The 21,855-nt window shown below is 40.5% G+C and overlaps 2 protein-coding genes across 2 annotated transcripts in view; one reads left to right on the forward strand and one right to left on the reverse strand.

The window, feature by feature from the left end:
• Positions 1-1,365: 1,365 nt before the first annotated feature.
• Positions 1,366-3,622, forward strand: rasl11b (RAS-like, family 11, member B). Its single transcript, XM_067513490.1, has 4 exons — positions 1,366-1,650; positions 1,760-1,816; positions 1,919-1,995; positions 2,495-3,622. Exons 1-4 carry the CDS (start codon positions 1,536-1,538, stop codon positions 2,990-2,992), a joined length of 747 nt encoding a protein of 248 aa, XP_067369591.1. The 5' UTR covers positions 1,366-1,535; the 3' UTR covers positions 2,993-3,622.
• Positions 3,623-4,595: 973 nt separating this feature from the next.
• The window catches only part of scfd2 (sec1 family domain containing 2), a 76,668-nt gene continuing 59,408 nt past the window's right edge, over positions 4,596-21,855 (reverse strand). Inside the window, exons 6-9 of the mRNA XM_067513489.1 lie at positions 17,339-17,484; positions 12,359-12,493; positions 7,521-7,640; positions 4,596-4,977 (exon numbers count right to left, since the gene is read on the reverse strand). Coding sequence (XP_067369590.1) covers positions 4,885-4,977; positions 7,521-7,640; positions 12,359-12,493; positions 17,339-17,484 — 494 coding nt within the window. The 3' untranslated portion in view covers positions 4,596-4,884. The remainder of the gene's footprint in view (positions 4,978-7,520; positions 7,641-12,358; positions 12,494-17,338; positions 17,485-21,855) is intronic.

Here is a 21,855-nt window from a genome sequence, read left to right on the forward strand (position 1 = left end):
GCTGCTTGGACGTCTGCTGTGAGTCATTCACTATTTCTGCCTCTCAAATCCTTCTTCTTCAGTAGAATAACAGGAGAAAAACACCTCCACAAGCATCCTCCCTTTGTTGTCACAACACGCCTTCTGTGTGTTTGCTAGAGGAGGGGAACAAGCCTAATGCCTTTTACCTTTCTGTGTTTCAAATGATGTGCAGCGTGTGCTTAGATCACAAAACGATGACACCTAACGTTCATTCGAGATGGCCAGAGCTTGCAGCTTGATAATAGTAAAAGTAGTAAAAATAGTATTGCAAATTATTATACTCGCTATTAGTAAGAAAGCACGCTGTTCCACAAATGCTGCCAGGGTGGAGTAATGTTGTGGATATGTTAAAGGGACAGCTATGTGTATGTGTGTGTGTGTGTGCAACTAGCAACTGTGTCTGTTCATGAATTCTGGGCACTAATTTCATATTTTAGTGCAGCTGCCTGTCATCGGCAACCTTATCAAAAATACATACCAGACCATAATCACACACGGACTGGGTGCCAAAATACCTCTGATTACATGAGCACAAATGAAAGATGGAGGGAGAGGGAGGCCTGTGGGGTCTGTGAGGGAGAGGGCAGAAAAAGCGGGACAAAGATACAGGTTAAATCAGAGAAGTGTTGGAGTAGAGCAGCTGAACTAAATTGTCATTTTCTGACGTTTGTGAAATCTCAACAAAAAAAACCCTGAAAAACTGAAAAAGTGGCTGACAGACATATTGTGTCGTTCCTGAACGCGACCGCTCGGCATGAAGGTTCGCACCATTTCTTGTCACATATGTGTGAGTGCAGGGGGCGAATTGCGCAACATCAGCAGTCGTTAACCCCCTGTGTAGAGGACTCACAAGTTTAGGGGGCATGTCAGAACAAGACACAAGCTGCAGTACAAAACCAGGAAAAGGACTGATCCACATCCCAGATAGATGCACCACAAAAAAAAAAATGCAAAAACTCACACACTAAACTCATGCATTCGGAAAAAAGCTTGAAGGATAATTGGAACTGGAAAAGGAATTTCAGGATGTTGTGGACCGCACAGGTTCAGGCAGGATATTTGTTGCTAATTTGAAGGGACGTTGACATCATATGTCACCATAGAATTATAGTTCTGTGACATTTATATTGTTTTCTATTACAATATAATTACATGGCAGCATTGACTGTGAAGAAAATCTGTTTTCTGTGCCGAAAGAAAGCGTGTTTTGTCAGGACCCCCAGCTCGGGACCCACCTGCTGCAGGAGCGTTTCTCTCCACGTGTAGGCGGGGGAGCACGAGGGAAGGCGGGGTCACCAACGGCCAATCAGATGGGACCACCGCTCGGGCGCTATAAAAGTGGCGCGCTGCTCTCCAGCAGTATTGAGTCGGTTCACTGCGGTGTGTTGTCTGCTCTGCTGAAAGCACGAACAACTTCACCCATCTGAACGGAAAGCTCGTCCCATTAGCACCGTCAAACGTCTGCTGTATTTTTGCTTTATTGGACGGACTGAAGAGAACAGAAAAGCGGGAAGATGCGTCTTATTCAGAACATGTCGACCATCGCGGAGTATTCAGCTTCGGAATACTCGGTCCCCAACCGGGTCATTAAAATCGCCGTGATCGGAGGCAGCGGGGTTGGGAAAACAGGTAAGCGAATATATTTTACACACAGCGGAGTCTCAGGCTGATACGTTTTGTTCTAGTGTTGCAGCGATTCAGTGACTAATTTCCCGTCATTGTTTTTTCTCAATTTTAGCGCTGGTGGTGAGATTTCTGACGAGGCGTTTCATTGGAGACTACGAGAGAAATGCTGGTGAGTTCCGGATTAATACACATGTATCCTGTGCGTTAGGGTGAAAAACTGCTCCCCAAACTATTTGTATTAACATCGTTTATTCATCCTTTCTGCGTGCAGGTAACTTCTACTCTAGAGAGGTCCAGGTCGACGGAGAGCAAGTGACCATCCAGGTTCAGGACACCCCCGGTGCAGAGGTAAGATCCGCTTTTTCAGCTCCCAGACAGACCCCCCAGATCCCGTTATGTCCGTGCCCTGACTTTAAAGTAACCGAGCTGAGATCAAAATCTCCTTAACGCTAGGGATAATTTAATAACATGCTATAATGATATAATCTAATTTATTACGTGGCTGTTAAGATCATCTTAGCTTCTTAGACCGGGCAACAGTCCAACACCGAGATATGTGTGTGTGTCTCCTCCTGTCCTCCATTGTCTGGTCATTTAATATCTCATTTGGGCTAATAGTTGTCTGGTGCCAGGTTATATGATACCCTGATCGAGATCCAGATCCTCAGTCACTGACTACTCTCTGTTCTGGAGAAGTAACCTAATAGCTTTTCTCTGCTCCAGTCAGCATTCCAGTCATTACTTCAGATTAGTAGCAGAAAGTCAGAGAGGGAATCTGAGTTATTTCTAATGCCTCTCTATACTGGCTAATCTGTGTATTTACAAATCTTTTTTCCTTTCCCCCCAGATGACAGATAATGGCATCAGTCTATCTGACCACGTGACTTGCTCAATCCAGTGGGCCGATGCAGTGGTGCTGGTGTACTCGGTGACGGACCGGCGCAGCTTCGAACTGATTGATCAGTTGCATCAGCTGGTTGTTCGGGCCTGTGGTGCCAACATGCCTCCAGTGATCCTGCTGGGCAATAAGGCAGACCTGCTGCACCTGAGGCGAGTTGACTCCCAGCAAGGCCCTCTGCTGTCTGGAACACTAGGCTGCTCCTTCTATGAGGTATCTGCCAGTGAGGACTACAGCCAGGTACACGGGGCTTTCCACAGGCTGTGCTGCCAGTTAGCCAAGCAGCCCCCGCCTGCCTCCAGCTCCTCAAACACCTCTGCCAGTGCTGCAACGGAGAAGAGGCGATCACCCCTCATTCCCAGGCCAAAATCTCCCAATATGCAAGATCTGAAGAGGCGATTCAAGCAAGCACTGTCAGCAAAGGTCAGGACTGTCACCTCCGTGTGAGGGCAACAAGTTGGACAAGTGGTCCAGAGCGATCACACTATTAAAGTATTAAAGATTCATGCTTCTCTGAAGCCTTGTTTCTGTGCTGCTGTAGAAAGCAGGTGTGAGATGAACTGTGATAGGTTCTATGTAGCAGGAGGCAGATGAATGTGAACAGGGGTAAAAACCTCAGACAGTTGTCTGTCCTGAGAAGTACCGTTAGGAGAAGCAGAGAGTGCTCATCTGTTGAGGTGTAGCAAAGATGCAAGAGGACACAGACGGCCCACTTGAGGCTGTCCAGACTATCAGCATATAAAATAAATCAAGTGCTCCTTGCAACATGAAGGAGTCCCTGAAAGACTTGTGTTATTTTTAGCTGTGCTGCCCTTTATGGCAGCCTTTTATTCTGACTGCCACTACACGGCGAAGCTGATGGCTGCTATTATTATACCAGCCACTTGAGTCAGGGCTCTGTGCAGCTTTGTGTACTTGGTCTCTTGTCAATATTTGCATTTTATCTTTTGCAGCATCATTGTGCATGACAGTGTGAGGTGGGGTTGGGACTGTAGTGGGGCAGCAGACACAGTATGTAGCATATGGCAGTTAATTTCACTGATGCACTTTATAAAGGGAATAGTCCAAAGGGCCTTCTATTTATGTGTTTACTTTGTTCACAATAAAATGATTTTGAATTTGAAATGTCTTTGCGCTTTTTTTTTTTTAATTTTTTTTTTTTTTTTTTTTTTGGAGGCACCATCACACAGACGACACATCTATATTTTCTGTAGCCTAAACATTGTTAGCAATGACAGTGTTCACTAATCACTGAGTTTACGTGAAGTGGCTCCATAAGACTATGACAAGTACCACTACTACTGATGGAGATGACGCACACGAGAAAAGGTGATCTGACCCACATTCTCATAAAATGGTTTCATAGCAGCAGCACTGAACAGCTCTGAGGACAGCATGACTGTGCAGTTACAACTTAGTGTTTCTTTCTAAAGCAAAAACCCTGAGCTCTCTCATCCTGGAAAATCAATTTGAAAAAAATTGAGTTCATGTTTTCTCAGAGCTGACCTTGTTTCATTAGATTCATATAAAACTCCCATGAGTTAAAGACAGTTATTAGGCACTTTAAAATGGTCCTAATTGGTGTATGTTTAGCTGTTTGATTCAAAACCTAGTGAATCATGTTGTAATCTGAATTTTTCTACCAGTATGAAAAAGTGGGAGACTTGAGTGATTCAGAGTTGGTGTAGGTGGATGAAATTATCGAGCTCTTGTGGAGGTGATTCACATTGCATAGAATAAAGACTTCAACGAGTGCATGGGGGCCCAGTGGGGTGTAGGCAGCCTCTAGGTGTGAGTGACTGATTGGCCTTAGCAGACACTGAAATGACATTAATTATTCTGCTCTTGTCACCATATGATGAGGGGAGGTGACACTAGAGGCGAACACGGTTTGTGTATTCTCTGCATCGGAACAGCAGGCCTCCGTTCACACCATCACTTGTAATGACTTCACACCTAAGGCCTGATTGTAACAGAGCAAGGTAAAACCGGTAAACAACTGAACCCGATTTACTGTATTTGCCCATAAAGAAACAGCATCACACGTGAGTTGGGAAAAACAGATTTTATTAATATTAACATTTGATGCAAGCAGTGCCTGAAATGCACATATTATGATGTAAATTTTCTTTACAGTTTGCTTCATAATTATTCTAGTAAGCGAATAAACACAACAGGAATGTTGTTTCGTTTGAATATTCTTTTCTTAGGTTTCCACTTACTTTCCAGCTTTTAACACTGAATCTCATTACTTGATTCGCACCTGATGAGTGTCTGATGAATGTCTGTGGTGCATGTGTCCTTCCACATGTACACGCTCGTTTCCATGTGATGACCTATTATATACCGATATCAGGAGACAGCCTTTGGGTGGCGAAGAGCAGCTCAGGGATGTCTGTTGGCCTCAGTAATCTGGTGGACAGAACCAATACCTAGAGCGGAGGACAATACACTCCATAAAGTTATAAGACATCACTTGTGTGTAAAGAAACAAACACAAACATTACAGTGATTTGCTTGATATTAATGTTTAAATTATTTAGTTGGTGCAAGCTTGATTATTGCCTTCATTTCTAAATAATCATATTATTAACTGACGATCAGGCAGGAAGAAGGTGAAAGTGGCAGATTTATTGAAGTGGGAAAACTGATAACACACACTTATACAAAAAGATGGAACAAGTGTGTAGTTGAGGGAAGGTGAGGTGAATGTGATTGGACAACAAAGTTTGAGGGCGTCTAAAGGCTGGATGGAGTGTGTACACTATAGGTCAAAATTCATTAATTTTCAAAAACACTAATAATTATAATTACCACTATACATGCAAAATGTAGTGGCATACAGTGGGGACTAGATAGATATTTTGAATTTCTGCTGCTCTGACTGCAAAAAAAACCCCTGTTTATTTCACTCATCTTTTATGCATAACAATTAGATAACAACATAATTGGAAAATATGACCTTGCTTAAAATATCACAAAACATTGTATCGTATTATGATCGTTATCGTGTCACCAGATTCTTGCCTGACACAGCCTGCTAGAGTAGAGAATGAAGGATTGCTGCAGCAGATGTCCTCCACATTCACCCTAACTAAACCTGCCTAAAGCAAGTTTATGATGAGCTGGAAAACAGTGGCTCAGCATATTTGGTAACCTTATGTGTCCCATTACCAATTTATGTAACAATAGTGTGAAAAACCGTTTCTGGGAAGAATCTAAAAGGTTTAAATGTAAATGTGTTATTTCATAGTTATTTCAAGATAAAGCGTGAACCAAAGCATTTGTCTAAACCTTTGACCTGTGCTGTATATAACAATAGCTGAAAAGTAAATGTGACCTTGGTGCTTATTCAGAGCTGAGCATCATAGAAAACAAAAGCCACTCTATTCATATAAGGACTAAAATGGTTATTCACATTTATTTGTGAGAGCTGGTAATTCAAGCGGTGCAGCCTTTTTCCTATGCAAAGAACAGTATGAACATTTTATGTTCACCTGTCAAGTCTGCAGGAGGTGAGCTCTGAGCACGACACAACCATTAATACAACAAAGTGCATTTATATGGATGCAGATTACAATACATTTTCTCTTTCTAAATGACACATGAAGAAGATTTTAGAGCTACATCTGATCTGTGGATTAGTTAGAATAAGAGCCATGTTGCTCTAATGTTGTATAACAGAGAAGCTGTGTTTCTTTGTGGCAGTGTTGCTTTAACTCTGAGTCAGAGCCTAAAATTGGCAACAGGCCTGTTTGTAGTGGCAGAGTGAGGCGGTTTCCAAAGAACTTTATCCAAGCGCTACACCAAAACTTTGCAGTTTGTTTTTAGCATAACTCTTCATGAATGTCTGGTCTATAGAAATTAGCCACCACACACCCACACACCTGCTTATACACAGCATGTTAAGCATGCATGTGCATGCAAGGTTATTATGTGTCTCCTGAGAGTAGTGTGTGTGTGGCCCAGCATTACATAAGCTCGTCTTTATTCAGTGTTTTCGATTACAGATGGAGGACTTTGATCCTTGCAAGGCCTTTCATTGCCCCTGGCCTCGTTCTCAGAGCCTTTTATTAAGACAAACCCACGTTAACCAGGCTGACTTCCCTCGTCCTCACATTTAGAGAAAACGCATTTTCCTGCATTTGATGCATGTTAGTGTTGACTACATATGTAGTCAGTACTTAAACGCAGACACAACATCTCATGTATGAAATCACTGTGTTGGTGAATGTAAAGAATAGATGATGCTCTTGCCTTTACATGTGATGGGAGCCACCTGTGGATGTAGGTCAAGTGTTTACGTTTGTTCATCAAGTCGCATTCTTTACTACCAGTCTTTTATTCTTTAGCTATGGATAAAACCTTTTCCACAGCTAAAGAGATGATTCAAGTCAATTCAATGTGTTTTAATCATCACTTCCCTGTATGTAACAGCAGCCTAAAAATACATTTGTAGTAATGTGGAAACCAAACAGCAAGAGCTATATTATTAACCAGAAAAAATGAGTGGTAGTTTCTGTGTAATGGCCAAAAAATAGTGCAGCAAACTCTTAGTTCACGGAAACATCTTTAGTCATAAAAATAGAACAAAAAAAGCGAAACATTTCCAACTAACGGGAAAGAAGTCCAGTGGACATGACTCAACTTCCAGTTAAATTTCAACAAAAACTCCATCAGCTTTGATTTCCATCCAACATTTTTCTGCTACCTTGTGTCTATAGTGGAAGAAATATTTTACTTAATTCTACAATATGCCTACCAATTAAAAACAACCCACTCAAGTCCTACACAGGTTCAGCAAAAACAATTCCTTCTTTACCTCAACCCCACTGGCACAATCTGAAAGATTAACTGCTCGAATAAAGCGGCACCATAGGACACTCGATGAATAATTTGTATTGCGCCATGACTCTTTCCGTTACTTACTGCATGCACATGTAAGTCACCTGATAGTAAGTTACTTCTGGCTCACCTGCGTCCCTGTTTTGTGAGTGGCGACCGTGTCTTTGATGAGACGAAGCTCTGAGGGTGTGACTCCACCCACCAGGAACAGGAAGATCAGAGGGTTATCGCTGGGATGTGGACGACTCACCTGAAGTTAAAATTGGAAATTGTGATTAGTCAGTGTATTTTTGGACCATCTGAAGTGTTGACACTATTCCCTATTATTACAATAGTCTGTCATAAACAATTAGATTAGTGATAGACCCCTAATCATTTCCTCTCCACATTATTAACCGTGGTTCTTTCTGTGGCTTGTCACTGGCTCACTGCTCAGTTGGACACCTGTAATATTTTGGTAAGAGTGATGGGAGTGGTCACTGCAGTTGCACAAAAAGCTAAACCAATGGTGCCTTCTCACCCTGGTGTTATGATGGCTGACACATGGACATGTTAGCGGACATCACCTGTGTGAGGAAGCTCCCTAATACATTATTAACACACACTTATACAAAAAGATGAATTTTAACAACAGGGTAAACTCTGGTGGTTCTGCTAAGCGTGATTGGCTGCCAGGGAGTGATGACTTTGTGCTATTGGCTGAGGAGGAGAAACCAGGACACATCTGCAGCCTGTGAATGCTAACAAAACAATCAGAGCTGCAGGGGGCGGACCCAAGGTGAGGATGGCTATACACGTGAAGCACCAGCGGGGTGGGGGTGAAGTGTGTTGAAGATGATTCAACACGTGTTTCAATAAAAAAAAAAAAAAAAAATATGTGTGAACAGTTTTATTAAGTATGCTGCCCATGTTATATTTTGAAACTTGAGACATGATTCTGTGGCATCACAGACAACTATGTGTGCAAGCGTTCTTGTGTTTTTTGCTGCATCCAAAGATGCACCACAGCCGTGAGTGTCTGATCCATGTGCGCTGCCATGAGTTAGGTGAAGAGGGAGGGGCTTGTAGAAGCATGTAGTAAAGAGGCGTAGGCTGAAATGTGCCCACCAAGTGTAAGTGAGGTGCAGGATACGTATCCTAATGCCTGATGATAAATGCACATTTACAACCACATATAACCACCCATTCAATTACCTTAATGTTATTATTTGCAAAAAAGCTAACTGCTTTTTGTAGATCAGTGGTTCCCAGCTGCTCTGTCCCCAAGGTCTAGATTTTCCACATACAGACCAACTTAAAACTAAATAAATAAATAAAACACTTAAACTATTTCCATCATTAGACTCAAACCTTTGACCCTTGATCCAACAAAAAGTCCCCCCAAAAAACCATTTGAGTAGTAGTTTATTTCAGAGTGGTTATGCTGTGAAAAGGAGCTCTTTTATGTCTTCTTGCCTGTCTGTCTCTCTGTGATGTTAGTCTGCTCTGACACGGACACAACAACAACAAAAGACGCTAAATATTGTAGCGCGACTCATCACTAGACGGGAGGGAAACACAAATTGGTACTGTTTGGCTACTATGCTCCACTCACCATAAAGTACCACTGCTCTATGCATAAGAAAGGAGATAGGTTTGCACACCCACAGTGGGAAAGACTGTGAATATGAGCTTGCTGACATAAATAAAGGAATATTTCTTGTGAATCTGCATGTGCAAACCTACCATTGTGGTGCATGGATGTTGACTTCAGTTAAATGAACCCTTCAGTTTTGTCTTTAGTTGAGCGCATTTTCTCTTTTTGTTTTACCTCTACCCCTGCTCTATACTAAGCGACAGCTCACGGGACTATATCTGACTTAAAGTCTGAAGGAGTAGCAGCCAAATCGAGACCTGGCACACAGCGCACACACAATTTGATTACAAATGACAGTTTAAGCAACACTACAGACGCTGTCAGTGGGTCATAATCCAGACGTCAGGGTCCAGTATGCTTAATGATATAAACTACACAGTAGGCCCTGTGTTTAAAAATAGAACTTTTATTGCGCTGTGCTCCTATAGAATGTTCAAGTTCAGGTTTATAGGTTCAGTCTGTCTGAGTTTGTGGTTTGTGAGCCAAGTTTCTTAATTTGTGTAAAAGCAGGCCATGGTTACACAACCAGTCTGAGTCCTGCCCCCAGGGACTCATCATTTTAAGCAGCCCCAGATGTGGGATAATCAGACTGTCGATAGTGATCTGCCCCGCAGTGAATATACATTACCAACAGGCCTAAAACTACATGTCTGCAGAAAAAACATTTAGCCAAAATATTAGTGTAACCCCAAAATTCTGGTTTTACCCTCTGATCCAAAACTTAAAAGCAAACAAAAGATGGAATAAGTACCTGAATAATTTGAAGAAAAGATCCACTAGTAACAACAGATATACACACAGTGTGTGATTCCAGATTTGTGATCTCTGTGAAGATCAGATCACATTTTATGACCAAAAATGCTGGAAAACAAGGTACATTCAATAGTTTGTTACCTTTTGAAATTAAACTAGACTGCTACCTTCTTAATATCTTAATGAAACATTTTGGGGTTTAGTTAATCAATAGGAAAATGCATCTTCTGTAGTTAGTGTGAATTGTCTTTAGTAACTTTTCCTGCAAGCACTGATGCCCTTTTCTTAAAACATGTGGACCTTAGGTTCTAACATCAGGCTTCTGCTTCCTCATAATTTGAGCTTAACTGTGCTCTATTATTACTTTGTTTTTCAAGGAAAACCCCGCTACACCACCCAGTCGGAAGCTTAGAAGCAACCTTTACAAAACATCCAACAAATTCAGGAACATGTCTGTTTTCCTGCAGCCATGTAGAATATTTCAAAATGTGACGTTGTTGCTCTGTACTCTATAGATATTATCTAATCAACACTAAACATGCTACATGTCATATCTGGATGCCCTTCAGATACATTGGATGAATTTGTTTTTCAACAATTCTTTTTTGTAGTTTAGATTCACCAAAATCCTGAAGGAGTGGGCCATTGATAAACTCTGCCTTATTTCTCCAATGCAACAACCAGATTTAAGGGACATGTGCATTTATGGTTCTCAAACAAGTCTACTTTATGGACTATAAAGGAATATGATGCATAGGAGATGCTAAATAAAAAGAGTGGAGAGATGGATGGATCTAATTTTATTGACATTAAAGGTTATCCATGGCTTTTAAAAGGTGTGTACTGGAAACAGCAACATCAACATCCACTGACATATTCAAGGTCACCAACAGTGCCACAATATGGCCATTTATAAAGCACTGGACATTTACGGGTCACCTCTGGTCCAGGGAAGCCATTTTTCTCTGGATTTATTAAGGCAGGACGAAAAAGTCAGCAAGAGCGCCACCACTTGACCAGTTATACGGAATAGAGATGATGCACCAGCTACGAACTGTGAGCAACTAGCAAATCGGAAGCAGAGGGCCAATGACGATGTGACCAGGGATGCATCTTAAGTCTCACTGGTTGTTCTTTGCTTTTTTGTTTTTTTAACTGAAATACAATATTACCAGAACATTTTTAACACTCCCAGGCTTCATTTGATTTCTGATCCACCACCTCATTAATGTTTGTGGATCTATGTTGACTGTTAGTTTGATAGTCATTAGCAAGATTTTTCTATTATTTTCTACTCTCATTAATATAGACCTGGACAGGAAGATATGTTCAAATAATGCATTTTGATTGTCTGTCATCATGGCAATTATTCAGTCACGAGGTTGAAAATTCTTGTGCGTTGGAAATACAGTTTGATGTGATCTATTTACCTCATTTATATTTGTCTAAAACATTTGGTTCAAAAAAGAACAGTGACCTAAAAAACTTATTATAAGGGCTATCAAATATAATCATATTATTTAACCTGGATTATGCTACTAAATAATGAATTTACAAACATAATACTTAATAATGCAAATGACCAGCAATTATAAAACGTTGCTGCTATTCCTGTGCTCATATCTGATAAGTGAAGAACATTTACAAGTGGGGTTATCTGTTATGAACACAGTAAAAACATATAACATATAGATTTCTGTAAAACACACACAGATTGGGAAAAAAATGTTAGGTGCACATCTTAATAATTATTTGCACACTGTCTATATGGACAAATATAAATGACAAACATCACCATGGTTACTCTTAAGTCCACCTGATAGCTGATGCTGCATAGACTCCGTCAACAGAAACAGATGGTAACCTTATAGGAAGGGACATCTCATGTCTATAAAACATATTTCCTCACTTCTTCCTTTCTTGCGTCTTTTCCTTGCGTCCCTCCATTCACCTTTGGTAGAAGAGAATAAGACGAAAGGAAAAGATGCAAGTAAGGGGACACAACGATGCTCGTGAGACACTTGGGATGCACTCCAGGTGTTTGGGGGACACAAAAGGGTGTCAGATTGCAAAGACCAAGAGTTTCAATAGAAGTCTGACCTTTTCTAGTAATACCTTCTGATGCGCTGTTCTATTTGGGGGCTAACAGGGTGGAGCAGATTAAAAAAAAAAACCTTGGACTTGGCTGTAGAGTTCAATGTCCAGCTATCATGATTGTTGGCCAGATGGCAGAAAAAAATCTCTTAAGTAATAAGAAGCAGCTGGTGACTCCACGGAGAGACACACGACTGCCTGTTTTATGCTTTTTCATTTTCTGATGGAAGAATCAGTTACCTGTCAATGTTTGCAATTACTGTATGTGTGTGATGATCATTATTATTCAGACTCAATGAAATGTTAAGGCTTTTGATTAACTGTCCTAGTATAAATGCAGCATATATAATGTGTTCAAACACGGGATGCTTACTTAGCCACTTGTCAAACCAGGTCATGTTCAAGCAACAGAAGCAGTGCTGTTTACAGTGGGGAGATGGTCGGTTTTGTCGTGTTTGGGTGTTTGTTTGTGAGTGATGTCTGACCTTCATAAACATGCTGAAGCCGGTCTTCAGCAGGTCTGTGAGGCCTCCAGACATGTGCTCGATGTCAGGGCATTCATGTCTGTCAGGGAGGAAGACTTCCTCCAGGATCTGTCGCAGGAAAGGACGATAAGTTGCCTGTAAGACATAAACAACAAACTTAAACACCACAGGTAGTTAACATCCAAACACCTGCAATCATAACAGCTTTATTTTTATACACCGTGATATGTCAAGTGTGAAATTCTACAGTACACAATTAGTATATATATACACAGTATATATTGAAGAGCTGCTGCCGCCTGTGTGCATTTTATAGAATGCCCTCCATTTAGCCTCTGCATGTTTGTGTGAATGGCTGTGGGTGTGAGACACACTAGAGTTATAAATGGCTCTGCTCGCCCAAACAGGCCATGCTCACTTATGAGTCACTTCAGGAAGAGGAGCCTGAAAACAGCTGTAATCAAGACCAAAAATCTGCACTGTTGGATGTGGCTAAAAACAGCACTTTGTCCAATAGTGAGCAGGTAATGAGGGGATACTTAAAATCTAAAATACCTGCAATAGCTGCAAGTCTTAGACGCTCGTGTTTTTTTCTCTCAGTGCTGTCAACAAAAAGATCCAATTTTTCAAATGTTATCAAACCAGATAAGTCCCATTGAGATTATGAGCCTCTTTTGCAAGGAAGAGCTGGCCAAGATACGCACAGGTTCAGATTTATACCACACAAAATAAAAACATACACTACACTACAAGGGAAAGATACGTGTTTTGTGATCTAAAGTTATGATTAGATGAAGAAATCCAGGAAAGAAAATTACAGAGGAAGAGGGGGAATTTACCAAGAAAGGTTTTTAAAAATAAAACCATTATGATATAATCATTGTTAAACTAATATTGGGTTCTTCCTGGTTATAGAATATGATTAGACAGTGTTGATGTTTAAGAAAAGAACAGGTGAACATTGAGTCGATCATATTTCAGCGTGTTTTCATGCAAGTCATTTTTCCTATGAAAATAAACATAATGACAACATTGTACGATTCAACCTGCTTCTGAAAAACAGCCTCACTGCTCCATAATTATGAGCTGCCACAGTGACAACAATTCATTACTTTTTTACTTCTCACTTTGACAGACAAACAAAACATTGTCCATGTAGCGGCTGAACTGCACAGTTTCAGCTAAAGCCTCATAAATGACTTTAAATATTATATAAAGGTAATCTGTAGGAAAAAAAACGTCTCCCTAACAGGGAGTCAGCCTTTTCTGCCCAGCTACTCCGGGCAGAATGTACCATTTATAGACCTGAAAGCTCGGGGCTCAAGAATTCAAGGCAGATTTTTCTTCTTTCATGGGAGTGAAGCTTGCTGTCTCAGAGAACAATAAGGGCTCAGAAAAGTAACACTGGATATTAGAAGTCTTTAAATAGTCAGGCTGAATATCTTCCAGTAATGGAAACACCAGATAACATGAGACTTGGGTTAGTGATATCAAGCCTTTATGCCAAAATGTGAGTGAGGTATACGAATAATCTCCCATTGGATGTTCCTTTGACAACATCCAAACAATCAAGACCACATCTACCAAACTGCTGATAAAAACTTTGAAGACACACACACACACACACACACACACACACACACACACACACACACACACACACACACACATATATATGTTGTCCAAATGCTAATGCATCCAGGTGCTCCCACCTACAGGCATCCTCTCACCTCAATATTGAGTATGACTAATTATCTTACTTAACAGAGGACTCACAGCTTCCCACTCCTCTAGTCCCTGAGGAGCAGCCAAATTAGGACTGGGGATATCCTGCTACCATGTTGTATAAAGCACAAATTATATAAACTAACAGAAAACGTTCAACAGCATGACTTTTCTACATGGGTCAGCTTGCACAAACTAGGCTCAGAGTAAACACATTAATGATTCACCTCCGGCTAAATAACACACACACACACACAAACAAACAAACCACCAATCCAACACATAATCATGCACAGTCCATTTTCATCTGTTTTTCAAAAAGCTAAATGCAACTCCATTCATTATCTACCACAAACACCCACATAATAAAAAAGAAGAATTAGTCATATGATATTGATGTGCAGAGTGCTTACTTATGCAGACACACACACACAGACACACACACGGGCACGCACGCACACGCAAGTATCAGTTTCCACCACGGGTTTTCTTGGCATGGAGATGAAAAAAAGGAAAACAACATGTCAACAAGAAAAAACACACACTGTGCAGAGCCCAGATCAGACTGGAATGTCTCTGGAAATAATCCAGTCAAAAATATCATACAATTGTACTATGCATCTCATTTAAATACTTCATCAGTCAACTGTGAACTTTATACTTTTTTCATCAAAGAGACACCGTCTCACTAATGGTATCCATCAAGTAACAGGTAGTTTTGGTCAGATACATGTGAGAATATTAAAAGTGCCATGTCTGAAAACTTGTGGTGTCAGAGATGGATGTCCTAAAACCTGGCCAAATAATAACAAAAATGTTCAGTATTCTCAGTATTAAGTACTAGCACAACAACAGCTTGACTGTTATATGAGAGGACACCTTCAAAGGTCTTGCCCACGTTGACATGTCAGAGCTGTTTTGGCAGCTACACAGTATTAGGCAGTTGGTTTTAATTGTTGTAGCGGATCAGTGTATGAAATGTCGACACCGCCGGTAAATAAACCTTAAACCTAGTTGGGCAATTCTCTACATAAAGGTCTTGTTACTTGACGGTTAATATATTTCCAATACTTGTCACACAGACATTCATTTGTATATATTTTTCCCAGAATTTCAACAGTGTTGAGTTAGTCACAGCGTGACATGGTCAGAAATGTGTTGACCACATGCAGCTTTAACGGTTATACATGTGAGGGTAAAGGTGTTTGTGTAGTACTGTCGGTCAGTCTGAATAGTGATGATTGGAATAAACAAAGCCAACAGTGGTACGGCGATATTCACATTTATGCCACAATACCTATTTACTGTAATTAATAATAATCCTCGGTTGAGTGGTCAGTGCTGCCACCTCACAGCTAGAAGGTTGGGGGTCTGTGCCCCGGTTGGCTGCGGCCTTTCTGTGTGAAGTTTGCATGTTCTCCCCGAGCTTGTGTGGGTCTCCTCCGGGTACTCTGGTTTCCTCCAACAGTCCAAAAACATTCATGTTAGGTTAATTTGTGAATGTGAAATTGCTCATAGGTGTAAAAGTGTCTTTGTATGTCTCTCTGTGTTGGACCTGAGAGAGACTGGAGACCTGAAAGATGAGATAGGCTCCAGCCCCCCATGACCCAAATAGGATAAGCACTGATAGATGATGGATAATAGATAATGATAATCCTCCAATAATAATCCTAATAATATCCCCCTACACACAAACACACTGTTTGACAGGACCTAATTTAAGCCTCTGGCACAAATAATATCAGCAACTAAGCTTTTCATACTCTGTTATGCAAGAATAAAACGTTCTGACCCATGTCAAAATCTCTCGCCTGTTTCTGAAACTAGGGGAGGAGAGAGCTACACTTCAGGAAAAAGGTTCAATGAGAGGAAGACATCTTGACTGACAGGTTTCATCTTCATTTGTGGAGGACATGCATGCTGAGACAGGTGGATGGATTTCTGATGTTTGTCAAGAACAGGCAGTAGCTGGCAGATATCGCACTGTTCTCTCTTTTAATGGAATCGTCTCCTTGATGCAGCAGGAGTAGGGACAGGGAGTTCTGTCAGAAACACAATGACTTTCACATGGGTGCACACATGCACACACAAGTAAAATTCACTAATAAAGTCGGACAATTTTTTACAAATATGACATTAAATCTAACAGTCATTCAGCTGCACTGAGAGGAAAAATTACTAGGATCATTAAAACCTTTTAAGAAACTAAAAATATTTTTTTCAAAGGCTAATGTACTTTCAGTAGAGTCCAACTTAATTTCTAATAGCTGCACGTTAAATAATTGGTTTAACATTTTTGGTAAAAAGGGCTTATTCTGAGTTAGATGAGATGTTATTTTTATGCTTGTAAATAAAACCACTACCTTAGTTCTTGCACACAAAATAATGTGTATAATGACAAATTTTATGCCGTTAATGGTGGGTAATGTTATAGTGGATTATTATTTTGATCCATCAATAATTGCTTAACCTGTTTGGAAGAGGTGGATAACAAATTAAAAATAGTATGTCTAGTCATTATCCTGTTGAACCCTGCAGCTTTGACCGCTTCTGTAAGAATAAAACTGTATGTGATGGTTTTTGATTGAATGACTTATGTCAGAATTGGAAAAATAAATGCCTCAATCAACACATTTTCAAGAGCCACAAGTAAAAAAACACAAAAGGGACAAAAAGATAAGGACCAGTCACTACAGTTGCAAAGCCTTCGTTTGAGTTCAACTTTGACTTTGCTGTCTGTTTCTTTCATTTGTGGCCATGTGTCTTTAACTTTTGTCAACTAACCTTTGTGCTCCTGGACTATAATTTTCTGAAAACGCCAAACAATCACAGTGAAGGACAGTGACTGTGAAGTTGCCTTCCAAAGAAAAAAAAAACCCTACAGCTTTCAGATGCACATAGAGAGGCTTTTCTGAATTACATAAGCTTTAACACAATTAGGCTACCACAGTGAACTCCTATGTATTTTATGCCAGTGTGACGCAAACTTGAGGGGGAACAAAAGCAAAGAAGACCTTTTCTGATTTCTGAACATACAGTTTTAACAAAAGATTCAGACTTTCTTAGGTGTGTTGTGGAATACAGATACGTTGATGGAGCTGTGTTCGTGAATCACTGCTGACGTACATGTGGTTCATGATTCATAACTGAAAAGATCAAAGACACCCAACAGACATGTTGGGTTTGTCCACCAAAGGAAACCACCCTGCAACACAAAGAGTGTGTTTTGATGTTGGCAGGCTGTGTTTCTTTTACCTGGTGAACTCCATCACTGGCAGTGTAGACAGAGCGCAGTTGCTTGAGGTGATCCCTGGTGTGGCTCAAACCTCGGAGGGTCTCAAACATGTCCTCCACTGCAGAGTGGGCTCGCTCTGTGGTCAGCTCCTCTGGATAAGTACAACCTGATAAAACAAACATACAAGCAAACCCTTACTAAATCAACAGAAACCTCTAAAACCACGTATGAATGTCAGGAGTGTGATATAGAGGAAAATGTATAGGGTTGTGTTGACTTTTGTGAAAATACACATCACTTTATCCACTAGGCTCCCATAAAATCAGCACACAGTACAACATATCCCTACAAAACTAAGATGAAAGCTCAGCATGCAGAAAAACATTTGTATGTGTAAAACAATCTGCCATAAGCTGTAGCATTTTGCAGTTAGTTGTCTCAGCTGGGTGTGCTAAGAAAGCAATTATAAAGGAAAACGCATGGGAGAGAGGACAAAAGCTCCTTTATTCAAGCTGCTTTCGTATAATCAAAAGCTCATGTTCCCTCCTTTCTGAAGAAGTGCATAGGGAAGCAAAGACTGCTGTGAAATGAAGCTGAAATGATACAGTGCAAGAAATAATGAGTGCAAAAACGACAGCAGGGATAAGAATACGAAAGATGGATAAACAGAACGGGAGACAGCAACAAAAACAGTAGCGAGGACAATAAAGGAGGACAGATGATGAGAGCCAACATGACAGATTACACTGCTGATGGCAAAGTAGGTCGACTGGCACCTGCACTTCATTCGCACTGCTCAGGAATGTATCTGCCTTCTCTTAACACAGACTTCAGCTGTGCTATAGCAGAATCTGAAAACAGTATCAGCAGACAAAAGTCTGAAATACATAGGATCACAACTTTTATCAACTGGAAAGTTCATCTGCAGTTCATTGGAAGTTCAAATGTAAATGTTACATTAACATGATAAACTGCTGATGTTTTTTGCAGGTATAATTTTTACCGCATCCCACAGTTTAATCTGTTAATGTTCTACATTTGGTAAATAGCACTAAACATAGCTGAGGCTGCAGTTTCCCCTCACACTCCCACATTTATGAAATTTTCTAATTAGAGATGGATGGAAGATTCCACTTATCCCAAACAAAGATGGCGACAGAAACTAAAAATCATTTACATGCGTCACATATAATTTTCCTGCAGCCAATAATATCATCATATTTATGTTGCGTCCTTTAAAAGAACACAAACACCGTGCACACTACTTTTGAGCAAGGCGAGAGAGAAGAGGTAATTTCCTGGTGCCATCTTTGTTTTTGCAGGGAAGACATTGTCATACCCAAGAAACAGACAAAAATTATATTTGAAGACCGAACTGGATTGTTTTTCCATATGAACAACTTGAAGAGACGAGAATTTGAGTTAGTTGTCAAATAACTATTTATTAGAAATGGTTCCCATGTGCTGCTATTCACACTGTGACTTGAAAGTATGTAATGCATGAGAGGCACAAGCTGGGGCTAATGTGGATCAAGTTTCATGGTAATATATCCAACCAGTCTGGACCAAAGTGGTTGACTAGCAACAGAGAGACACAGTGTCCCCAGAGCAATGCTGGTATCGTGGCCAAAAGCAGAAAAATAAAACACTGTAAAATACCGATTTAGCTGTAAGTCCAACTCTTTATCTTTGGTTAAACATACAACATCTGATTTATTTCACTATATCACTTCAGGACTTTAAAATAACTTGTAAACAGAACTATGACATATCATTACCCTTTAAGTTGATATGCTGATCTTCAACAGGGCATCAACTTCTTACACATGCAGCTGTTATAGAGCAACCTTTACATTCATATGGAATAATAAAACGTTCACCTGCTGAATGTTGTTCAATCTTGTCTTTTTAGCTGATAAATGCTGCAACCTGGTCAACAAACAGCGCTAACTGGGCCTGTGCTGTCTGATGATGACCTGTGCACAGTGAGTTTTTAAAGGTTTTCTTGCTCAAAACAGCTGCTGCAGTTGAAAGCATGAGAGCAGAGAGACTGAACCAACTCTTTGAAGCTGTGTGTGGGGTCACTAAACAATGACCTGAAACTATATAGTAAAGCCATGGGTAGATACTTGACGTCAAAGAGTACAATATCACATGAAATATACTGTGAAGTCTAGAATAAACTAACAAATAAGAACATTTACATTTTCCTGGAAGAAATGTTTTTAGTCCTCTCAGTAAAACTACTCCAGCTGCCAGGTACTCCAGACTTTATTAAACCAAATTGGCTGGACTCAAAGGGTTATGCCCTTATTAGACCCTTACTTCAAGATTATAAAACATCATATGAGCTACTCTAAATTGAAAGCAATGAGACACGGATGTGTGTAATCTGTGGGTTCTGAAGATAAGATCTAACACTCGAAGGACATGTTCGAAAAAAATCATGAACTCACAGACGGACTTGGCCTGCAGATAACTGACCCAGTGGGCTGTAAAGCGAGCCATGTCGCCCTCAGGACTGTAAAGACAAGATATGACTTTCACAAAGCTGGAAACAGACCCGAATAAATACATTGCCTCATTTTAACTGGCACATTATATATGTTGAAAATATATCAATGTCAGCCAAGTTAGATAACGGCACAGCTTGACTTTGGCTTTAATCTGTTTGTCCCGTTAGTTTCCTTTTCCTCCCCATATACCCCATATCAAATTTGTTTTGAGGTCCTTGTTTTGAGACGCTGTCTCAAAGAATGTAAAGTGTCTGGCATGGCAGTTTACCCTCCCGTGCTAACCTGGCTGAGAGGTAAACTCTTTGGAAAAACAGCAGGGCTATTTGACAGAGGTGAGCATGAAGACTCACTCAGATGTGGGTCTTATCTTTCCAGACACCCGTAGAGGAGAAAGGCCTCTTAAACCTAAACTACCATTGTTGTTTGTCTCTCAGCTAAGAATCCTATCATAGCACTTTATGCCGTACATTCCCAGTGGTTCTGACAGTAATAATCAGTTAAAACATATGTGCATATTTGACATGTTTGTGTGCAGTGAAGTAAAAGTGGGCTGGATACATTAGGTAGGATGAGATGTGTAAATCTGTTCAAGTGCTTTCGTGTCAGCTTGCAAGAGAGCTGGATGACTTGTTGCCAAATCATACAGTGCAGGCCTGGAGCTTGGTCTGTTGCTGTGGCAGGCTGCTGGATGCAGGCCCCCAGCCCCCCTCCCTAGAGACAATCTGTGGTTAAGATGTTGATCGTGGTGCTGCAGATCCTGAGCAAGAGCAGGTACTGATCCGGGAACATCCAGCTTGGCTGTGAGTCGGAACACCTGTGTATGAATTCATCTCACGCAACGCTGCCATGCAACCTACCATATCGGGACCACATCAAACTTGCAGCACCACACACTGTCTGATGTCTCTCACGCAAATATGTGAGCTGAATTCCAGTTTGTTCCAATGAAATTCATAACAAATGCTTATAATGTAAGAGCCACTTGGCTGCCTGCTAGCACAATTCTTCTGTTTATATGACTGCACGTTTTGTAAAAGTGACAAGAAAAGACGAGTAAGTGCATGGAATTTAAACAGTTCTGCATATGCCCAAATTCAAATGTAATTCCGGTCTACGAAATGTACACAGTTACTTCCTGAAACAACCAGAATGAAAAATCATAAAGTAATATCTAAAACTGACTCAGCACTGTGCTGTTAAGAAGGAGATTGGGGAGAGACAGAAAGACAAGAGAGAATGTAGTTCAGACAGCAAACGGTAGATTGAAGGTTTTCTTAATTAGATCTAACAGAGCGGAGCTGAGCGATAGAGGAGTGCGAGCATAACCTCTGACGCTCACAGGGTGGAACCAACCAACCAGAGGAGCACAGAAGAATAAATCACTAAGGAATAGAGCTGGATTGGGATTAAAACATAACAAAACAAAAGAAAACAAAAAACTAACCTGTTAGAACCTACAATACTGTAGTATTGTCAAGTTGACTTGTTTGGAGTTGGTGAATTGTCTTCAGAGCCAGTCCAATTAACAGCACCAGTACAACTTGTACTGTTATTGTTACTTTTTATCAATAAAAAGTACTTATAATCCGTCTGTGGTGAATAAGGGTGGTTTAAAATGCTTTATGAAAAAATGCTTTGTTAGTCATTTAACAACTTTGCATTTATCCACAGCTACTTTCAAGTAAACAACAAATACAAGCAATTTGGGGTTCAGGTGTGATATCACAGTAAACAAGTGAGCAAAATGAGCCTGAATAGACAATGTGTGTAGATAATGAAGCTAAATCATTTGTAAGTATAAGGCATTTGTGTCCACGACCACTGCTACACCGTTCTGCTTACAGGAAATGTGGCCCGTGCTAAAGAAACCAGGGAACATTAAATTAGAAAAACACAGGCCGTTTCCTCAACAACCCTCAAAACACTGCAACAACTCACCATCTATGACCGAAGCCACAAACACAAGGAATTGCGCTGTACTTATCAGTGGAATGTAGACGACCAGACTACTTAAAATCCTG

This window comes from Channa argus, chromosome 8 (assembly GCF_033026475.1).
Source record: "Channa argus isolate prfri chromosome 8, Channa argus male v1.0, whole genome shotgun sequence".
In the NCBI taxonomy this organism is placed as follows: Eukaryota; Metazoa; Chordata; class Actinopteri; order Anabantiformes; family Channidae; genus Channa; species Channa argus.